A 16,910-nucleotide genomic window follows, 5' to 3' on the forward strand; every position below is an offset into this window, starting at 1 on the left:
TTAATTGTTTATGCTTCATTGAATAAGCACGGGAAACAGTGTTTAAACCCTTTACAATTAAGATCTGTGAAGTTATTTTGATTTTTACGAATGATCTTTGAAAGACAGGGTTTTGAAAAAGGGATGTTTATTTTTTTTATATCTCATGAGTTTATATCTCATTATACAAGATATTAGAGCGGTGTCCAGATTGTCTTTCTGAGCTGAGTGTGTAAACAGGTCTGTCCTTTTGCGGATCGGCCCACAATTCCGTGGTAACTCCTTGGAGAAATGGTGTCATCTCTCTCCATCCTGCTGTGCAGTGTCTGCTGTAGTACATTACAGTACACTATATGGAGCACTGTCAACCACCAGAAGTGTGATTAGAATACACTCACAAACAGTTGTAAGCCCTGTAGCTGCATCAGTTTCACACTGTGTTGTTAGCCAGTTGATGTTTTTTTTGTGACCTATTTCTATGTTGAAAATATATTTTCTAATGAAGATGAACAGACAACTTGAATTGGTTTACTGAGAAAATGTTTTATCGTAAAATAACATTTCCTACATAGAATATTGCATGTAGGTCTTTATTAAGTAAAGCACTTGAAACATTTGAAACAAACAGAAACAGATTTACAGAGTTAGAATATAATTATTTATATACATTTAGGCATTTCTAAGCTTGTTTTGACTTCCCTATTAACTTTCTCACGAGTCTTTTCTTCTTCTGTGGTATTGGATTTACACTGGGAGACTCTACTTCCTCTATCTCTTTTTCCTCTTTCTTCTGTGGTACAGTTTCAGCCGTCGTCAGCTCCACCTCTACAGGGTAGTGGTCACTGATACTCAAAGCCTGCATCATTTGAGGGAGTGAAATATTTATGTAGTAAGGGATTACCTAAAAACACTATAAAAAAACATCTAAATTGAACATGTTTTTAGTCCAAGATGGAAAACAGATGGCTGAAAGATGAAATATGACGTACCATAGCTTCAGATAAGCAAAAGGCTTTTTGGTAGTTGAAGGGCTTGGCTGAGTTGGGGACCATCGCCTCCAACATATCATCCCCGTACATCACAATCCTGAAGCAAAGGAAACAAAAATATTCCACAATGGCTAAAGAAATGACATGATGATATGTGTCTTCAGAGGTCCTGTTTGCAATATTGAACACATATGTTTATAAAACTTTGCTTAACAATGAACCATTTCCATTCATTTCATAGGGTTCTTTTGGATAACATTTTTGAGAAAGGATGATATATTGTACCATATTTGATGTATTCGATCCAATTCATAACCTTTTTTGTCGTACACCTTGAGTCTATAACCTATTTGGAGTAGGTCTACCTGTCGTAGGTGTGGTCGTTGCTTGTGTTGGCTGTGGTGTCCACATCATCTCCAATCACCCAGTGGAACTTCTTGTCACTACGGATACGGATATTCGTCATGCCTTTCTTGGTGACATAACTTCCGTCCGCATTGAAATCGCCCAGGATCATGATGTTCTGCCAGAGACACAAACAGTGACATCACACTAAAGTATTTCTATGAAGAAAAATAAAAAAAATAAAAAATAATAACATTTTTTTTTAAAGGAAAATAATAAAGAATATACAAAGAAATAAAAAAAAATATTTTTTTTAAAAATTACTTCTATATTTTCTTGATTTTAAGCTAAATGCTGTCAACAATGATATAATGTTGTGTTAAAAAAAAGTGGAAAACACTTTTTAAGGTGCACGTTAGCTATTCATTTGTAGTGTATATAAGTGTGTATATAAGTAGCCAATAAGGCCTTTATTATGTCTTATTAGTCATATATTATAACTTAATTAAGGGTTTTCTTAATCAAACATCAAACTTACTTAATAACCTCATTGTTGGTTCCTCTCTAGGTTTCTTCCTAGGTTTTGGCCTTTCTAGGGAGTTTTTCCTAGCCACCGTGCTTCTACACCTGCATTGCTTGCTGTTTGGGGTTTTAGGCTGGGGTTTCTGTACAGCACTTTGAGATATCAGCTGATGTACGAAGGGCTATATAAATACATTTGATTTGATTTGATACAGTATTTAATAAAGAGCAAATTACACAAGAAACAGACTCTTAGTGAGCGTTCTCAATGTGGAACTAATAAGGTCATACCTCAATATGTGTTCCCTGTTCTAAAGCGTTATCTTTCGTTACACTTTAGAACAGGGAACACATTTTATGTACTATGTCCTTAGTAGTCCCACATTGAGACAGCTCACTAAGAATATTGTTCCTGTGTAACTCACCCTTTATTAAATACTAATATGTCTTTATTATGGCTAACAAGGAGGTTTTAAAAGGGTTTTCCAGTAGCACATGACAATGTTTGAATAAGAAAACACTTAATTTAGGTGTAATATATGACTAATAAGACATAATAAATACCTTTATTAGCTACTTATATACACACTTATGAACTACAAATGAGTGGAAACTATTGGAACCTTAACGTGTCAGTGAACCTTAACTTTCAGAATAAGAAGTGTGTGTACCCAGGTGAGCATTTAGTGCGTAAACCTACATCAGTCTTCCACTTCCTCTTCACTACTTTCACGACGTCGTACAGCTCATCCAATTCCTTCACAGAGTCTTCAGGCTTGGTGTGCACCGGGATCAACACGAGGTCCTTCAGCACTATAGGATATAGAGCAATCATGTCATATCCTGAAAGGAATTGTTCTAGAACCCAACTCCAGGTCTACTGTGAACAGTCTGGAGTAGGTACCGTAGTAGGGGTTAGGAGTAATTCCTGACCACATCACCTGATCAGAAAGAAAAAACCTCTGCCAGAGTTACATGTGTTAGGTTCTAATTCTCGGAGTAAAAAACTCTACGGGCATTATGAAAGCTTAACCAAGTTAATTCTTCCCAGAGGATCAATACATTAGACAAAACATGTTTCCACCAACGCAGTATATAAACTCCAGTTTAGATGCACTCTTCCTTCTCTCCATCCTTTAGATCTGTTATGGTTCGACAGGAAGAGGAAGTGATACGAGTAATAAACCATTCCCCTTAAGGTGACCTGACTTGACCTCAACCCCCTTGATGCCTAATCCAAAGCTCTCCACCTGTATCCCCTATAGCAATCCTGTGACTTCCTCCCATCCACTCAGCACATTCCAAAGCCATCTGGCTCCTACATATAACCATTAACGTCTTATGTACCAACCAGTCTCTATCACCCCTCAGATACTATAGTATTACTGATGTACCAACCAGTCTCTATCACCCCTCAGATACTATAGTATTACTGATGTACCAACCAGTCTCTATCACCCCTAAGATAGGATAAATATACAAATAGGAACTAAAGAGGATAGATGGTAAATAAATAATAACGTACGTGAAGACATTACTATAACACTACCTGTATTGAGACAGGTGAAACAGGGCTCTCTAGAGAAGACATTACTATAACACTACCTGTATTGAGACAGGTGAAACAGAGCTCTCTAGTGAAGACATTACTATAATACTACCTGTATTGAGACAGGTGAAACAGAGCTCTCTAGTGAAGACATTACTATAACACTACCTGTATTGAGACAGGTGAAACAGAGCTCTCTAGTGAAGACATTACTATAACACTACCTGTATTGAGACAGGTGAAACAGGGCTCTCTAGAGAAGACATTACTATAACACTACCTGTATTGAGACAGGTGAAACAGAGCTCTCTAGTGAAGACATTACTATAATACTACCTGTATTGAGACAGGTGAAACAGAGCTCTCTAGTGAAGACATTACTATAACACTACCTGTATTGAGACAGGTGAAACAGAGCTCTCTAGTGAAGACATTACTATAATACTACCTGTATTGAGACAGGTGAAACAGAGCTCTCTAGTGAAGACATTACTATAACACTACCTGTATTGAGACAGGTGAAACAGAGCTCTCTAGTGAAGACATTACTATAACACTACCTGTATTGAGACAGGTGAAACAGAGCTCTCTAGTGAAGACATTACTATAACACTACCTGTATTGAGACAGGTGAAACAGAGCTCTCTAGTGAAGACATTACTATAATACTACCTGTATTGAGACAGGTGAAACAGAGCTCTCTAGTGAAGACATTACTATAACACTACCTGTATTGAGACAGGTGAAACAGAGCTCTCTAGTGAAGACATTACTATAATACTACCTGTATTGAGACAGGTGAAACAGAGCTCTCTAGTGAAGACATTACTATAACACTACCTGTATTGAGACAGGTGAAACAGAGCTCTCTAGTGAAGACATTACTATAACACTACCTGTATTGAGACAGGTGAAACAGAGCTCTCTAGTGAAGACATTACTATAACACTACCTGTATTGAGACAGGTGAAACAGAGCTCTCTAGTGAAGACATTACTATAACACTACCTGTATTGAGACAGGTGAAACAGGGCTCTCTAGTGAAGACATTACTATAACACTACCTGTATTGAGACAGGTGAAACAGGGCTCTCTAGTGAAGACATTACTATAACACTACCTGTATTGAGACAGGTGAAACAGGGCTCTCTAGTGAAGACATTACTATAATACTACCTGTATTGAGACAGGTGAAGCGGAGGATGTAGGGCTCTCTAGCGAAGGCGTCCTCGTCTCCCACCTGCTTGTCCTTATACTGATAGCTGTCAGTCAGCTTTACATGGTCCTCTCTGGCACCAACAATACATGAGGCATCTGTCAACTTACAGCATATCACGTTCATCTACAGGGCCCGTATTCACAGTGTCCCTGAGTAGGAATACTGATCTAGGATCAGGTCTCCTACACGTGTTCAAGTTCATCTACAGGGCTCGTATTCATAGTGTCCCTGAGTGGGAATGCTGATCTGGGATCATGTCTCCTACACGTGTTCACGTTCATCTACAGTGCCCGTATTCATAGTGTCCCTGAGTGGGAATACTGATCTAGGATCAGGTCCCCATTGCTGTTTATGTACACTTGTTCATTATTATCTAAAAGGATCAGTTAATTTCAGATCTTAGATAAGCCTCAATGTAAGTGAAAATCGGATTTTGTTGTCTTTTATTTTTTATTTTCTCATACTCATACTTCTCATCCTCCCACATTCTCATTTACAGCAACGACCTGGGGAATAGTTACAGGGGAGACGAGGGGGAAGATGAATGAGCCAATTGTAAACTTGTCTAACATCACATTGTGTCAGTACCTGTAGAGGAAGACAAACTGTTCCTTGTAGGTGTCGCGCCCCAGTCTGGTACTCTTCACCATGGTGTAAGGATGCTTCTTGTTGGCCCTGCCAAAAGGATAAAACACATATTATAAACTGGGTGGTTCCAACCCTGAATGCTGATTGGCCGACGGCCGTGATATATCAGACCGTATATCACTGGTATGACAAAGCATTTATTTTTACTGCTGTAATTACGTTGGTAACCAGTTTATAATAGCAATAAGTCACCTCGGGGGTTTGCGTCGTGCCCATGAACAGCCCTTAGTCGTGGTATATTGGCCATATACCACAAACCCCCTTGTGCCTTATTGCTTAAATGCCTTTTATTTCAGTGGCATAGATTACATAGAACAGTAAGGTATTAATCACTGTATTATATAGATGTGGATATATGACATGTATACAGGAGAATTGCTAGGGATCCAGGTATTATTGTATGTTTTAGGTCAGAGATGGAGAAAATACCTTGTGTCATTCAGCTCTTTAAGGAACGTTGTCATGGCCTGGCCAGTCCTATCAACCACTTCTAGGATCAAGAAGACACTGTAGCGGGACACAATCTGGCCATATGGAATAGAATAGAATGGGAATGAATTAAATAGAATATAATGACAGACTCAATGTTGAATATTAAGTATGAATAGAGAATGTGAATGTTTTTCCAGAACAATGAGAGAATAATCACCTTGATGAGATATTTCAGGACGTTCTTATCAGCCACTTTGCTTGTGCCCAATCTCCTGACGTTGAAGGACGCCACCTTCATGATTGCTTCGGGTGATAGAGCAGTTATGATACATCTTAGTAGTTGGTATAGAGTCTTGTCTATAAACTGTCTGTATATGTCAGCCAAGATGATTTGTAAAAAACCCAGATATTGCACACACAAAACAAATCTTATTAGTGCAGTATATGTTTCCGTTCTCTTTACCATACAAAAAGAGTTTAGACTTCCTGACGTTTTAGGGTAGAAATGATCTGCTAGAAATGATTTGCTATTATAGACCCCACAAAGTGTTCATCGGAGTCCGGTTCAGTCCTGGTCATTTAATTCAGCTGTAAATTGTCAATAGATATCAGACCAAAAGGCTGTAAAGACAGAAAGGAGAACACTAGCCTTGCAGACTGTCTGACCTCAAGAAGAGCAGAAGCCTCAAAACATCTGACATATGCACACAGTCGCTTCCTGTGCAGTCTCACAGCAGTTTTTCACACGAAGAACATCAACATGAAATATTATGCAAATCTCTTTTCCTCAGTTTTTGTTTTTGTTGGTACAAAATAATGACATTACAAACAATTTTATGACATTTCCTCAAAGGATATTTATTGAATAAGGTCGATTGATAATAGTTCCATATTTAGTCTATTTGAACCGTATATTACATTTTCATTATTCAAATTAATTACCGTGTTATGAAGATGTACCCAGGAGTTGAAGGATGCTCTGATGCCTTTCGTAAACAGCAGAAATCCTCTTCAGAGAGAACGTTGTATGGCCTGAACTGCACTACATAACCATCTCTCTCCCTGTATACCTAGGTTGTGACTAAAGCTTTATAACATTAGCACTTCCTGTATCTGAAGAACAGTTTGCGGTGTGGAAGTTATCTATGTGTTTGCATATTTTCTTCCCATTTCCTTGTCACAGTGACATTTGTGTCCCTTTACACACGGACACTGTGCTGTCTGATTCACTCAGGCAGGCCACTTTCTGCCTAACCTGCTCGGTTGAGAAATATGTAAACATATGACCTAGTTACTTAGAGACCAGGTTCTATGTAGCGCACCAAAAACATATTTGAGATAGTGACCATGTTATTATTGGATCTAGAGTTACCTATAGTGTTGGGAACCTGTCATCTGGTCCCAGTGTATCCAGAGCCTCTTATTTCTATTATTTATTAGGGAGTGGGGCAGCACCCCCCCCCCCCCCCCACTCCTTCCATATTTTGTTAATGTTTATCAGACAGGATAGAGGGACAGATAAAGAGGAGAGAGTTTTCTGAAAGAGCACGGTTCTGGAGTTAAACCTAGGCTGCAGCCGGTCAGAGGCTATAGGCTATATGTGTTAGAGAGGCCACTTACACCACCAGAACAAACTAAACCACAAGGCCCCCCATTTTTTTTGGCCCCTCTGATCATCAGGGCACATTTCCAACATGTCATGAACAGGATTGGCCTTCCATGCGCAATTTTTTTTGTCATAACAATAAATGTAAACAGGGCCTAAAAAAATATAATTTTGTCATGTTTGTGTGTTGTTTTGTAATTTTAGTGAAGGAAAAAAAGCTTGAGGCCTTTCCTGACTTTTACGGTTTATACACTATAGCACATGGCAGAGACATCTAGAGATGTCAACTCTGACAGGATAGCCCCGGGGCATTTATTCATATAGCCCCAGTATGTATCTGGAATAGGTATTTCTCATCTGTCATCATGGGTAGTCTATGAGTGGCTCAGAAGTTACTGTAAATCTGAGTGGTGGTGGCAGGCCTGCAAGACCATTTAGCTTTTAAGAGGGGCCCAATCTGCTAGGGCAACAACGCCATCTGCTAGGGCACCAATGCAATCTGCTAGGGCACCAATGCCATCTGCTCGGGCACCAACACCATCTGCTAGGGCACCAATGCCATCTGCTAGGGCACCAACGCCATCTGCTAGGGCACCAACACCTTCGGCTAGTGCACCAATGCCATCTGCTAGGGCACCAACGCCATCTGCTAGGGCACCACCAATGCCATCTGCTAGGGCACCAATACCATCTGCTAGGGCACCAATGCCATCTGCTAGGGCACCAACACCATCTGCTAGGGCACCAACGCCATCTGCTAGGGCACCAACACCATCTGCTAGGGCACCAACACCATCTGCTAGGGCACCAACGCCATCTGCTAGGGCACCAACACCATCTGCTAGGGCACCAACGCCATCTGCTAGGGCAACAACGCCATCTGCTGGGGCACCAATACCATCTGCTAGGGCACCAACACCATCTGCTGGGGCACCAACGCCATCTGCTAGGGCAACAACGCCATCTGCTAGGGCACCAACACCATCTGCTAGGGCACCAATGCCATCTGCCAGGGCACCAACGCCATCTGCTAGGGCACCAGTGAATGCCATCTGCTAGGGCACCAATGAATGCCATCTGCTAGGGCACCAATGCCATCTGCTAGGACACCACCACCATCTGCTAGGGCACCAATGCCATCTGCTAGGGCACCAACGCCATCTGCTAGGGCTCCACCACCATCTGCTAGGGCACCAACATCATCTGATAGGGCACCAATGCCATCTGCTAGGGCACCAATGCCATCTGCTAGGGCACCAACACCATCTGCTAGGGCACCAACACCATCTGTTAGGGCACCAATGCCATCTGCTAGGGCACCACCACCATCTGCTAGGGCACCAACGCCATCTGCTAGGGCACCAACACCATCTGCTAGGGCACCAACGCCATCTGCTAGGGCACCACCACCATCTGCTAGGGCACCAACGCCATCTGCTAGGGCACCAGCGCCATCTGCTAGGGCACCAACACCATCTGCTAGGGCACCATTGCCATCTGCTAGGGCACCAACACCATCTGCTAGGGCACCAACACCATCTGCTAGGGCACCAATGCCATCTGCTAGGGCACCAATGCCATTTACCAGAATAGCTCATTAAATTGATTTGATAACCGAACAGCACCAATAAATAATTAGCCTACATGCCACATTTTAGGTGACAGCCTATGCGTATTGGCTATAGTCTTTCAATACTATCACTCATTGAGTAACTCAAGTTGAAGGCCGACCGGGGTACTGCAGCCTGCCATTAGCAACTAAATTATCCTTATAACTTCTTCTGTGTGGGATTTTTAAATGATCAGTTCAAGCACACACATCTGGTTTATTAGAAGCAATATAACTGGTTTATTAGAAGCAATTACTCCGCAACGCAGAGTTCCTGGATACAACCCTTAGCCGTGGTACATTGGCCATATATCACAAACCCCCGAGGTGACTTATTGCTATTATAAACTGGTTACCAACTTAATTAGAGCAGTAAACATAAATGCTTTGTCATACCAGTGATATACGGTCTGATATATCACGGCCGTCGGCCAATCAGCATTCAGGGTTGGAACCACCCAGTTTATAATATGTGTTATATCCTTTTGGCAGGGCCAACAAGAAGCATCCTTACACCATGGTGAAGTGTACCAGACTGGGGCGCGACACCTACAAGGAACAGTTTGTCTTCCTCTACAGGTACTGACACAATGTGTTGTTAGACAACAAAATCCGATTTCACTTACATTGAGGCTTATCTGAGATCAGATTTAGAGGGTTTAAACAAAGATCTACATTTTTCCATACACTATAATGAGGGATCCTGTTTTCTGCTAACAATGCCTGCAGTACGACCTTGAACTTCCATGGCTTCAATGACAGGAGGCAGACGTTTTGAGCAGTGAAACCTGATTTGAGCAGACTAATGTCCTGCTCACATGCCAGTTGGAATTCAGAAATTTCAGAGTTGCTAACTGGTTGAAATCAGCACGCCTATAGCTACAACCAGCATGTGAACAAGGCCTAAGATTGAATTGACAATCATTCCGTGCAACTGAAATGAGTTATGTCCTCATTTTCCAGAGATAATCTACTGTGGCAATTTACTCTACACATATTATTAATATAAAGCTTGAGATGGTGAGTATAGTTCAGTACAGTAGAGTAGAGTTCAGTACAGTAGAGTAGAGTTCAGCACAGGAAGGTAGAGTTCAGTACAGTAGAGTAGAGTTCAGTACAGTAGAGTAGAGTACAGTAGAGTTCAGTACAGTAGAGTAGAGTACAGTAGAGTATAGTTCAGTACAGTAGAGTATAGTCCAGTAGAGTATAGTGTGGCACAGAAGAGTATAGTTCAGTACAGTACAGTATAGTTCAGTACAGTATAGTTCAGTACAGTATAGTTCAGTACAGTATAGTATAGTTCAATACAGTAGAGTATAGTTCAGTTCAGTATAGTTCAGTACAGTATAGTATAGTTCAATACAGTATAGTTCAGTACTGTAGAGTATAGTTCAGTACAGTCAAGTATAGTTCAGCACAGTATAGTATAGTTCAATACAGTAGAGTATAGTTCAGTACGGTTCAGTACTGTAGAGTATAGTTCAGTACAGTATAGTTCAGTAGAGTATAGTTCAGTACGGTATAGTTCAGTACTGTAGAGTATAGTTCAGTACAGTAGAGTATAGTTCAGTACAGTAGAGTATAGTTCAATTAAGTATAGTTTAGAACAGCAGAGTATAGTTCATAGAGTATAGTTCAGCATAGGAAAGTGTAGTTTAGTTCAGTAGAGTATAGTTCAGCATAGGAAAGTGTAGTTTAGTTCAGCAGAGTATAGTTCATAGAGTATAGTTCAGTACAGTACAGTTCAGTACAGTATAGTTCAGCATAGGAAAGTGTAGTTTAGTTCAGTAGAGTATAGTTCAGTACAGTAGAGTATAGTTCAGTACTGTAGAGTATAGTTCAGTACAGTATAGTTCAGTACAGTAGAGTATAGTTCAGTACAGTAGAGTATAGTTCAATTAAGTATAGTTTAGAACAGCAGAGTATAGTTCATAGAGTATAGTTCAGCATAGGAAAGTGTAGTTTAGTTCAGTAGAGTATAGTTCAGCATAGGAAAGTGTAGTTTAGTTCAGTAGAGTATAGTTCATAGAGTATAGTTCAGTACAGTACAGTATAGTTCAGTACAGTATAGTTCAGCATAGGAAAGTGTAGTTTAGTTCAGTAGAGTATAGTTCAGCATAGGAAAGTGTAGTTTAGTTCAGTAGAGTATAGTTCATAGAGTATAGTTCAGTACAGTACAGTATAGTTCAGTACAGTATAGTTCAGCATAGGAAAGTGTAGTTTAGTTCAGTAGAGTATAGTTCATAGAGTATAGTTCAGGACAGTAGAGTATAGTTCAGTACAGTAGAGTATAGTTCAGTACTGTAGAGTATAGTTCAGTACAGTAGAGTATAGTTCAGTTCAGTAGAGTATAGTTCAGTACAGTAGAGTATAGTTCAGTACAGTAGAGTATAGTTCAGTTCAGTAGAGTATAGTTCAGTAGAGTATAGTCCAGTTCAGTAGAGTATAGTTCAGTACAGTAGAGTATAGTTCAATACAGTAGAGTATAGTTCAGTAGAGTATAGTTCAGTAGAGTATAGTTCAGTAGAGTGGAGTATAGTTCAGTACTGAACCCTGGTCATATCAGGGTTCAGTAGCCGGATGTTTTTCCAGACCATGAGACACTATAAATATATAAATAAGGCCCCCTTGTCAGGTCAGGAAAACTCCTGGCCCTACATGATAATAATGATTCATTTACAAGTGTGTCATTTGATCTTGTCCAAATAGGTCCAGTAAGAAGCAACACTACACTGAAAACCAGCACTCGTCTGGGAAGAAACAGATACAAGGAGCAGTGTGTTTCCGTACAGGTACAACTTTACCCTCATAAAGCTCTATCTGATGCCCTGCATCTTTTACATTGTGATCTGATAAATATATATATATATAATGCAGGACTAATGCTATTAAATGTGTTGCGTTGTTTGTGCTGAAAAGGGATGATTTGGTGGACTTGGTCGGCGCCTTGCAATGAGTACAACCAGGCTGAAGATGTGGATAATTTGGCACGCCCAATTTTTCAGTTTTTGATTTGTTAAAAAAGTTTGAAATATCCAATAAATGTCATTCCACTTCATGATTGTGTCCCACTTGTTGTTGATTCTTCACAAAAAATACAGTTTTATATCTTTATGTTTGAAGCCTGAAATGTGGCAAAAGGTCGCAAAGTTCAAGGGGGCCGAATACTTTTGCAAGGCACTGTATCCTAGTTTCAAAAGGCATATATGTATGTTCTAAAGAAGATGGACGTACACACGCCAGACAACACAAGCCAAGTTTAATCCTGGCAGATGGTTTGATTAACAATATTATAAACTATATGAAATTAACACTTTAGTAGCCTACAGTGTGACCCTCTGTCTACGCTAGAAATACATGTAAAAGGTGAACCCTCTGGCTTACATCTCCACATCTATCATGCTTTATCAGGCGAGTGACCATTAATTACCCTGTTGAGGTACAGCTGAAAGGACTGACACCAACTAAATACAGTAAGCAGCATCATTGCGCTTTATTCTGAATCTCCCAAACTTTCCTCTTAAGGAAAAATAATCTAAATGAGGTAAACAAGCAACATCTTTTAAACACACATCACTCCACACACATTCCAAAATCCGGTGTCAAAATCAGAACAATAAAATGAATTGTAGATAAGAAAACTAACTTCCTGGAACTGGGAAACAGTTCATGGACAAAATTGGACTGTATGAAGAGAATTTAGGGAACGGAAGAGGGAACCTCAACGAGAGAAGCTGAATTTACAGATACAGATACTAAAGATGCAGGTGGCCAAGCTTGGAAGAAGTGAAACTGATTACATTTGACCATAATACACTATATTTGTGCTACACGTTGTAACGGGGCCGTCACAACATCATGTTGGTATGTGTAGTGTAGCTATTGATCTAATGATGATGTGTTTCCTGACTGAATCTCAAAGATTACAGAAGTATAAATACAACAGTAGTTACAAGACTTTAATAGTACAGAACTTTTTCCTTTACAAGAACGTGGAAATTATTTTTAAAAAGGGTAATTTCATGTATTGTACTCATTCAATGGACCCAAACAAGAAAAAAAATATGGGGGGGGGGGGGGCTGTGATTCAGCAAATGAGTGCATGATCTTCTAACACCAAATCACTTCTTTCCAGACTTCTTGATTCCGCCACCAGCTGAAACAAAATGGAGAAGTTGAGGAAAACCATCTGAAATATGTATAACTTTTTGTAGAAAACTCATGTAGTGAGGCACTAATGTATAGACTCAAAGACACTGGTGGCAAGCAGAGTACATTGAATATCAGGCAAGAATATCCCCCCCCAAAAAAGTTAACACTGCCACCTAGTGTTGAGAATCAATAGGCCTATTCTCCTCAGTACTTGAGATACTTTTTTGTTATGTCTGCAGTATAAAAACGTGTGAAACATTGGCATGGGTAAATAATACTATATATCTGGAGTCAGTGAATGGGTGGTTGTGTAGATTTGGGGCAAGTTGAAAGTTCACCCTTTGATTTAATTTTGGGGTATTGTTCAGTTTCATCAGAAAAAGTGAGGAATCCTGATTAGATTCTTATTGTCAACAAGAGCAAATACATTATTATTTACTCAAAGGTCCTTTTCCTGCTGCTTTCGTCTTCAACGCCTCCAAGGCTTTCTGGTCTTCTTTCTGCTTTTGTTTGAAGGCCATTTCATCCTGGATTTGACAAAGCAAACCTGCTCAGGATTACAATGGAAATAACACCGGTCCACATTTTAATGTATTCGAATTTTCAAAATATCCTGAGCGTTCCTTCAGAATGATATAGGCTACATACAGCATTGTGCCAACAACACAATGACTTACATCATCCATCTCCTTAGTCGCTTTCTTGGCAGCTTTTAAAGGCTTCTTCTTACCACCTGTAAGACAAGAACATATCTCATTGAATTAATATGAATCAATACCGCATATGAGCATCACACAAAGCCCAGAAGGTAGCATGCTACGTAACTAGCTAAACTTGATTAAGACATGTGGGAGAAATGTACACATTACACAGCTAGCTAACCATCTAGCATAACTGTGATGCATGTATTAGCAAGCATATGCTAGTACGAGCAATCAACAATATATGAACATATATGGTACATACGAATGCCATCCCTGTAAATAGATTGAACTTTCTAGCCTAAGTAGCATGGCCATCTCTTTGCTTTGGCATGGCTTGACAGGCGCCAGCTACTCAAGCTACAGTATCTAGCTACATTGCAATGCATTGCACGAGTTGCTAGTTAGCTAGTCTGGACAGTTGAAGTCGAAACTTTTCTTCAATCTAGTAGAGGCAATATTACGTTTCCTCTGAAAATAAATATCGAGCTTTATGTAAAAAAAAAATGTAAATGTGTATCTCACCTTCTCTTCCGGACATATTTGATACTTTTCAATAAAATCTCAATTAAACAACTGAGCTAGCGTATTAGCAGTTGCTTACTAATCCGCGCTGTTAGGACCTACTTCCGCTCTAAACCGGATGCAGGATGTTTGCGATGCGCCTGATCATAAAAGCATCATTCACGTTCTGTAGCCAGCTGATAATTTGCCGAACAATCAACGCTTGAAGACAACCGGTACGTGATTATACTTTTTTAGGTACAAATAAAAATCAGAGAGATTAATAGCTACGAGTAGAACATGACGTTAATTTAGGCTTGGTTTGCCTTAAAGCAAGTTTGCAAACTGTCAGCTCTGTAGCTAGCTAGGTAGCTTTGCTCGCTAGCCCGTTCTCTATGGTAATTGATTGGGGGACTCAGCCACTGCATCATGCATAACATCCAAAATGGCCATAGATTTTCAATGAATTGCATAAACATCAGCATTGTAGTGGTCAAATGAGCAGTGTTAAAAAAATATTTATTAACATTCATTGATACATCGAACCTCAACAGCCCACCCATATACTGTACTTTGATACAGGGTTTGACTGTACTGTTTTACAGGTGGCAGCTCCAATGTCTTCTGCTGTAGTGTCATAGTGAATATAACCGACTGGCTTCTCAATGAGGTACAGAGGGAAACCGCTCATACCATGGTGCCATGGAACATCATGTCTCTACCGTTTCCACATCCCTTGGACGGTCAGCGGGACTGTGTATTCCAGCAGGAGCTACAGCACACAACAACAGAAACCACCACAGCCAAAAGATGACCGAGTAGATAAACCTGCTGTGCCTATTCAGGAGCATGCCATAGCTACAATACAGAATTTGACTGACTTGGGGAAGCAATGGGGGCAGAAGTCTATGAGCACTGCCTCAAACACAGTTAACTACTGGTGGGAGAGGTACGAGGAGTTTGTAGGCCTGAATGAAGTCAGATATGCCCAGTCTAAAGTTACAGAGGTAAGACAATATGCAAGCCAGGTGTATTGAACTGGAGGTTTTGATGCATTTTTCACTGTATCTATCTTGTCTTACCATCTCTCCACTGAGTTTTCCATGACCTGACCAGGAGAAAACCCTGGTTTGTCTTGGGACCCAGAGTTTGGTCAGATTATGTATCTCTTTCCTGATCTTGTAAATGTTGTCATGTTTTTCTTTAGGCAGAAAAGGCCTTCATGGTGGCCAGAGGGATGGTGCGTGAGGCCCATGGCAGCCTGGAGGCCCTACAGGTCCGGCTGAAGGAGGTGAGAGATCGACTGGATCGGGTCTCACGAGAGGAGGCCCACTACCTGGAGCTGGCCACGCTGGAGCACAAGTTGCTGCAGGTAACAAATGTCAACACAGAATAAAAATGGAACATACACACATCTGTAGTGTTGCACTCTATTTAAAGAAGCAAACATTCTCACAATGTCTTGACCATAGGAGGAACGTCGCATGCGAACAGCCTACGAAAACGCAGAGGGGGCTGAAAGGGAGAAGTTTGCCTTATTCTCAGCGGGTGTACGTGAGAGCCACGAGAAAGAACGGACGCGGACGGAGCGCACCAAGAACTGGTCCGTGATAGGCTCTGTACTCGGTACCTTCATAGGGGTCATGGGTTCTACCTATGTCAACAGGGTACGCCTACAGGAGCTGAAGACTTTACTACTAGAGGCCCAAAAAGGACCAGTCAACCTACAGGAAGCTATCAAAGTCCAGGCCAGTATGCATAAGACTCAACAAGAGGAACTGAGAGGCTTTATAGACACCCTGAGGACGACACTACAGCATAGAGCAGCTCAGGCTGAGAAAGATGTGAAGAAGCCAGTGGCAGGTCCTGTTCTGGTTCCGGAACCCATCGTGGTTCCGCCTCCACCCCAACCCTCTCCAAGTGCCTCTGAGACAGTTCTAAAAGAGATATTGCTCTATAGCCAGAAGGCACAGGTTCTTATAGAAGGAGTCCAGCCCCAGCTTGGGCAGCTTGACCAGGGTGTTGGGAAGGTTGAATCGAAACTCAAGGACGTGAAGAATTCAATTGAGACGTATCATAGAGAAGAGAAGCCACCTGTCGTGATAAGTCAACAAGATTCACAGATGTTTGTATGTGAAACAGAGAGTGTTATGCAAGGAATTGACCAGACGGAGAAAAGACTTGAGGCTCAGATAAACCAGACTACCATGTACAACACTGTTCTGGCTTACGTTGCGCTTGCTGTCACTGTACCTGCGCTGTATATTTTCTTTAGAGGTGTTTGACTAACGTTATGTACTGTAAAATAGTGTTATTAATCTAACCATCTTGATTTACAATGAAATAATTACAAATTAATATTGTGATGTGCTATTCATGTCTTTTATACAGGGAAAATGAACCATGCACTGATGTGAAATCAATGACTGTATGAGAGTACTATAATTATGTTTAAATGCAATACATGATCAAATATTTAGAATTACAGTTCTTGATCTATTAAAATGTAATATGTTGTCAAATATTTTATGTTTTGAAAGTAGATTTGTTATATAAATTGTCACTCCTAGAAAAAAGAACATAAAACGTGTATTTCACACAAAAATCTGCTCAAGCGTGACAGCGTTGCCCAATTTAATTATCAGTTGGTCCTAT

The 16,910-nt window shown here is 40.5% G+C and overlaps 3 protein-coding genes across 3 annotated transcripts; 1 reads left to right on the plus strand and 2 right to left on the minus strand.

Annotated features, from left to right (window-relative positions):
* Window positions 1–110: 110 nt before the first annotated feature.
* Window positions 111–6,766, minus strand: LOC139369945 (deoxyribonuclease-1-like). The gene is made up of 9 exons (XM_071109227.1): window positions 6,626–6,766; window positions 5,901–5,986; window positions 5,681–5,775; window positions 5,192–5,278; window positions 4,561–4,673; window positions 2,536–2,648; window positions 1,334–1,491; window positions 969–1,065; window positions 111–835 (listed from the first exon to the last, which is right to left on the minus strand). The coding sequence occupies exons 2-9, from the start codon at window positions 5,979–5,981 to the stop codon at window positions 659–661; spliced, it is 921 nt and encodes a 306-aa protein (XP_070965328.1). The 5' UTR covers window positions 5,982–5,986; window positions 6,626–6,766; the 3' UTR covers window positions 111–658.
* A 6,077-nt stretch (window positions 6,767–12,843) lies between these two features.
* On the minus strand, window positions 12,844–14,391 carry LOC139371443 (translation machinery-associated protein 7). The gene is made up of 4 exons (XM_071111864.1): window positions 14,277–14,391; window positions 13,728–13,783; window positions 13,490–13,577; window positions 12,844–13,054 (listed from the first exon to the last, which is right to left on the minus strand). The coding sequence occupies exons 1-4, from the start codon at window positions 14,290–14,292 to the stop codon at window positions 13,020–13,022; spliced, it is 195 nt and encodes a 64-aa protein (XP_070967965.1). The 5' UTR covers window positions 14,293–14,391; the 3' UTR covers window positions 12,844–13,019.
* A 12-nt stretch (window positions 14,392–14,403) lies between these two features.
* LOC139371444 (mitochondrial potassium channel-like) lies at window positions 14,404–16,779 on the plus strand. Its single transcript, XM_071111865.1, has 4 exons — window positions 14,404–14,491; window positions 14,861–15,262; window positions 15,463–15,627; window positions 15,728–16,779. Exons 2-4 carry the CDS (start codon window positions 14,921–14,923, stop codon window positions 16,538–16,540), a joined length of 1,320 nt encoding a protein of 439 aa, XP_070967966.1. The 5' UTR covers window positions 14,404–14,491; window positions 14,861–14,920; the 3' UTR covers window positions 16,541–16,779.
* Window positions 16,780–16,910: the final 131 nt, after the last annotated feature.

Source organism: Oncorhynchus clarkii, chromosome 17, assembly GCF_045791955.1.
Source record: "Oncorhynchus clarkii lewisi isolate Uvic-CL-2024 chromosome 17, UVic_Ocla_1.0, whole genome shotgun sequence".
Classification (NCBI taxonomy): Eukaryota; Metazoa; Chordata; class Actinopteri; order Salmoniformes; family Salmonidae; genus Oncorhynchus; species Oncorhynchus clarkii.

Excerpts from the sequence above, each read along its gene's own strand:
- LOC139371443 (XM_071111864.1), bottom strand. Across the intron at positions 13,578-13,727 it reads CGACTAAGGAGATGGATGAT|GATGAAATGGCCTTCAAACA; the intron begins GTAAGTCATTGT and ends TGTCAAATCCAG. Across the intron at positions 13,055-13,489 it reads AGCAGGAAAAGGACCTTTGA|CTGGTGGCGGAATCAAGAAG; the intron begins GTAAATAATAAT and ends ATTTTGTTTCAG.
- LOC139369945 (XM_071109227.1), bottom strand. The coding sequence starts at position 5,981 with ATGAAGGTGGCGTCCTTCAACGTCAGGAGATTGGGCACAAGCAAAGTG. Across the intron at positions 5,279-5,680 it reads AAAGAGCTGAATGACACAAG|GGCCAACAAGAAGCATCCTT; the intron begins GTATTTTCTCCA and ends TCCTTTTGGCAG. Across the intron at positions 1,066-1,333 it reads AACGACCACACCTACGACAG|GATTGTGATGTACGGGGATG; the intron begins GTAGACCTACTC and ends CCTTTGCTTCAG.
- LOC139371444 (XM_071111865.1), top strand. The coding sequence starts at position 14,921 with ATGAGGTACAGAGGGAAACCGCTCATACCATGGTGCCATGGAACATCA. Across the intron at positions 15,263-15,462 it reads CCCAGTCTAAAGTTACAGAG|GCAGAAAAGGCCTTCATGGT; the intron begins GTAAGACAATAT and ends GTTTTTCTTTAG. Across the intron at positions 15,628-15,727 it reads TGGAGCACAAGTTGCTGCAG|GAGGAACGTCGCATGCGAAC; the intron begins GTAACAAATGTC and ends TCTTGACCATAG.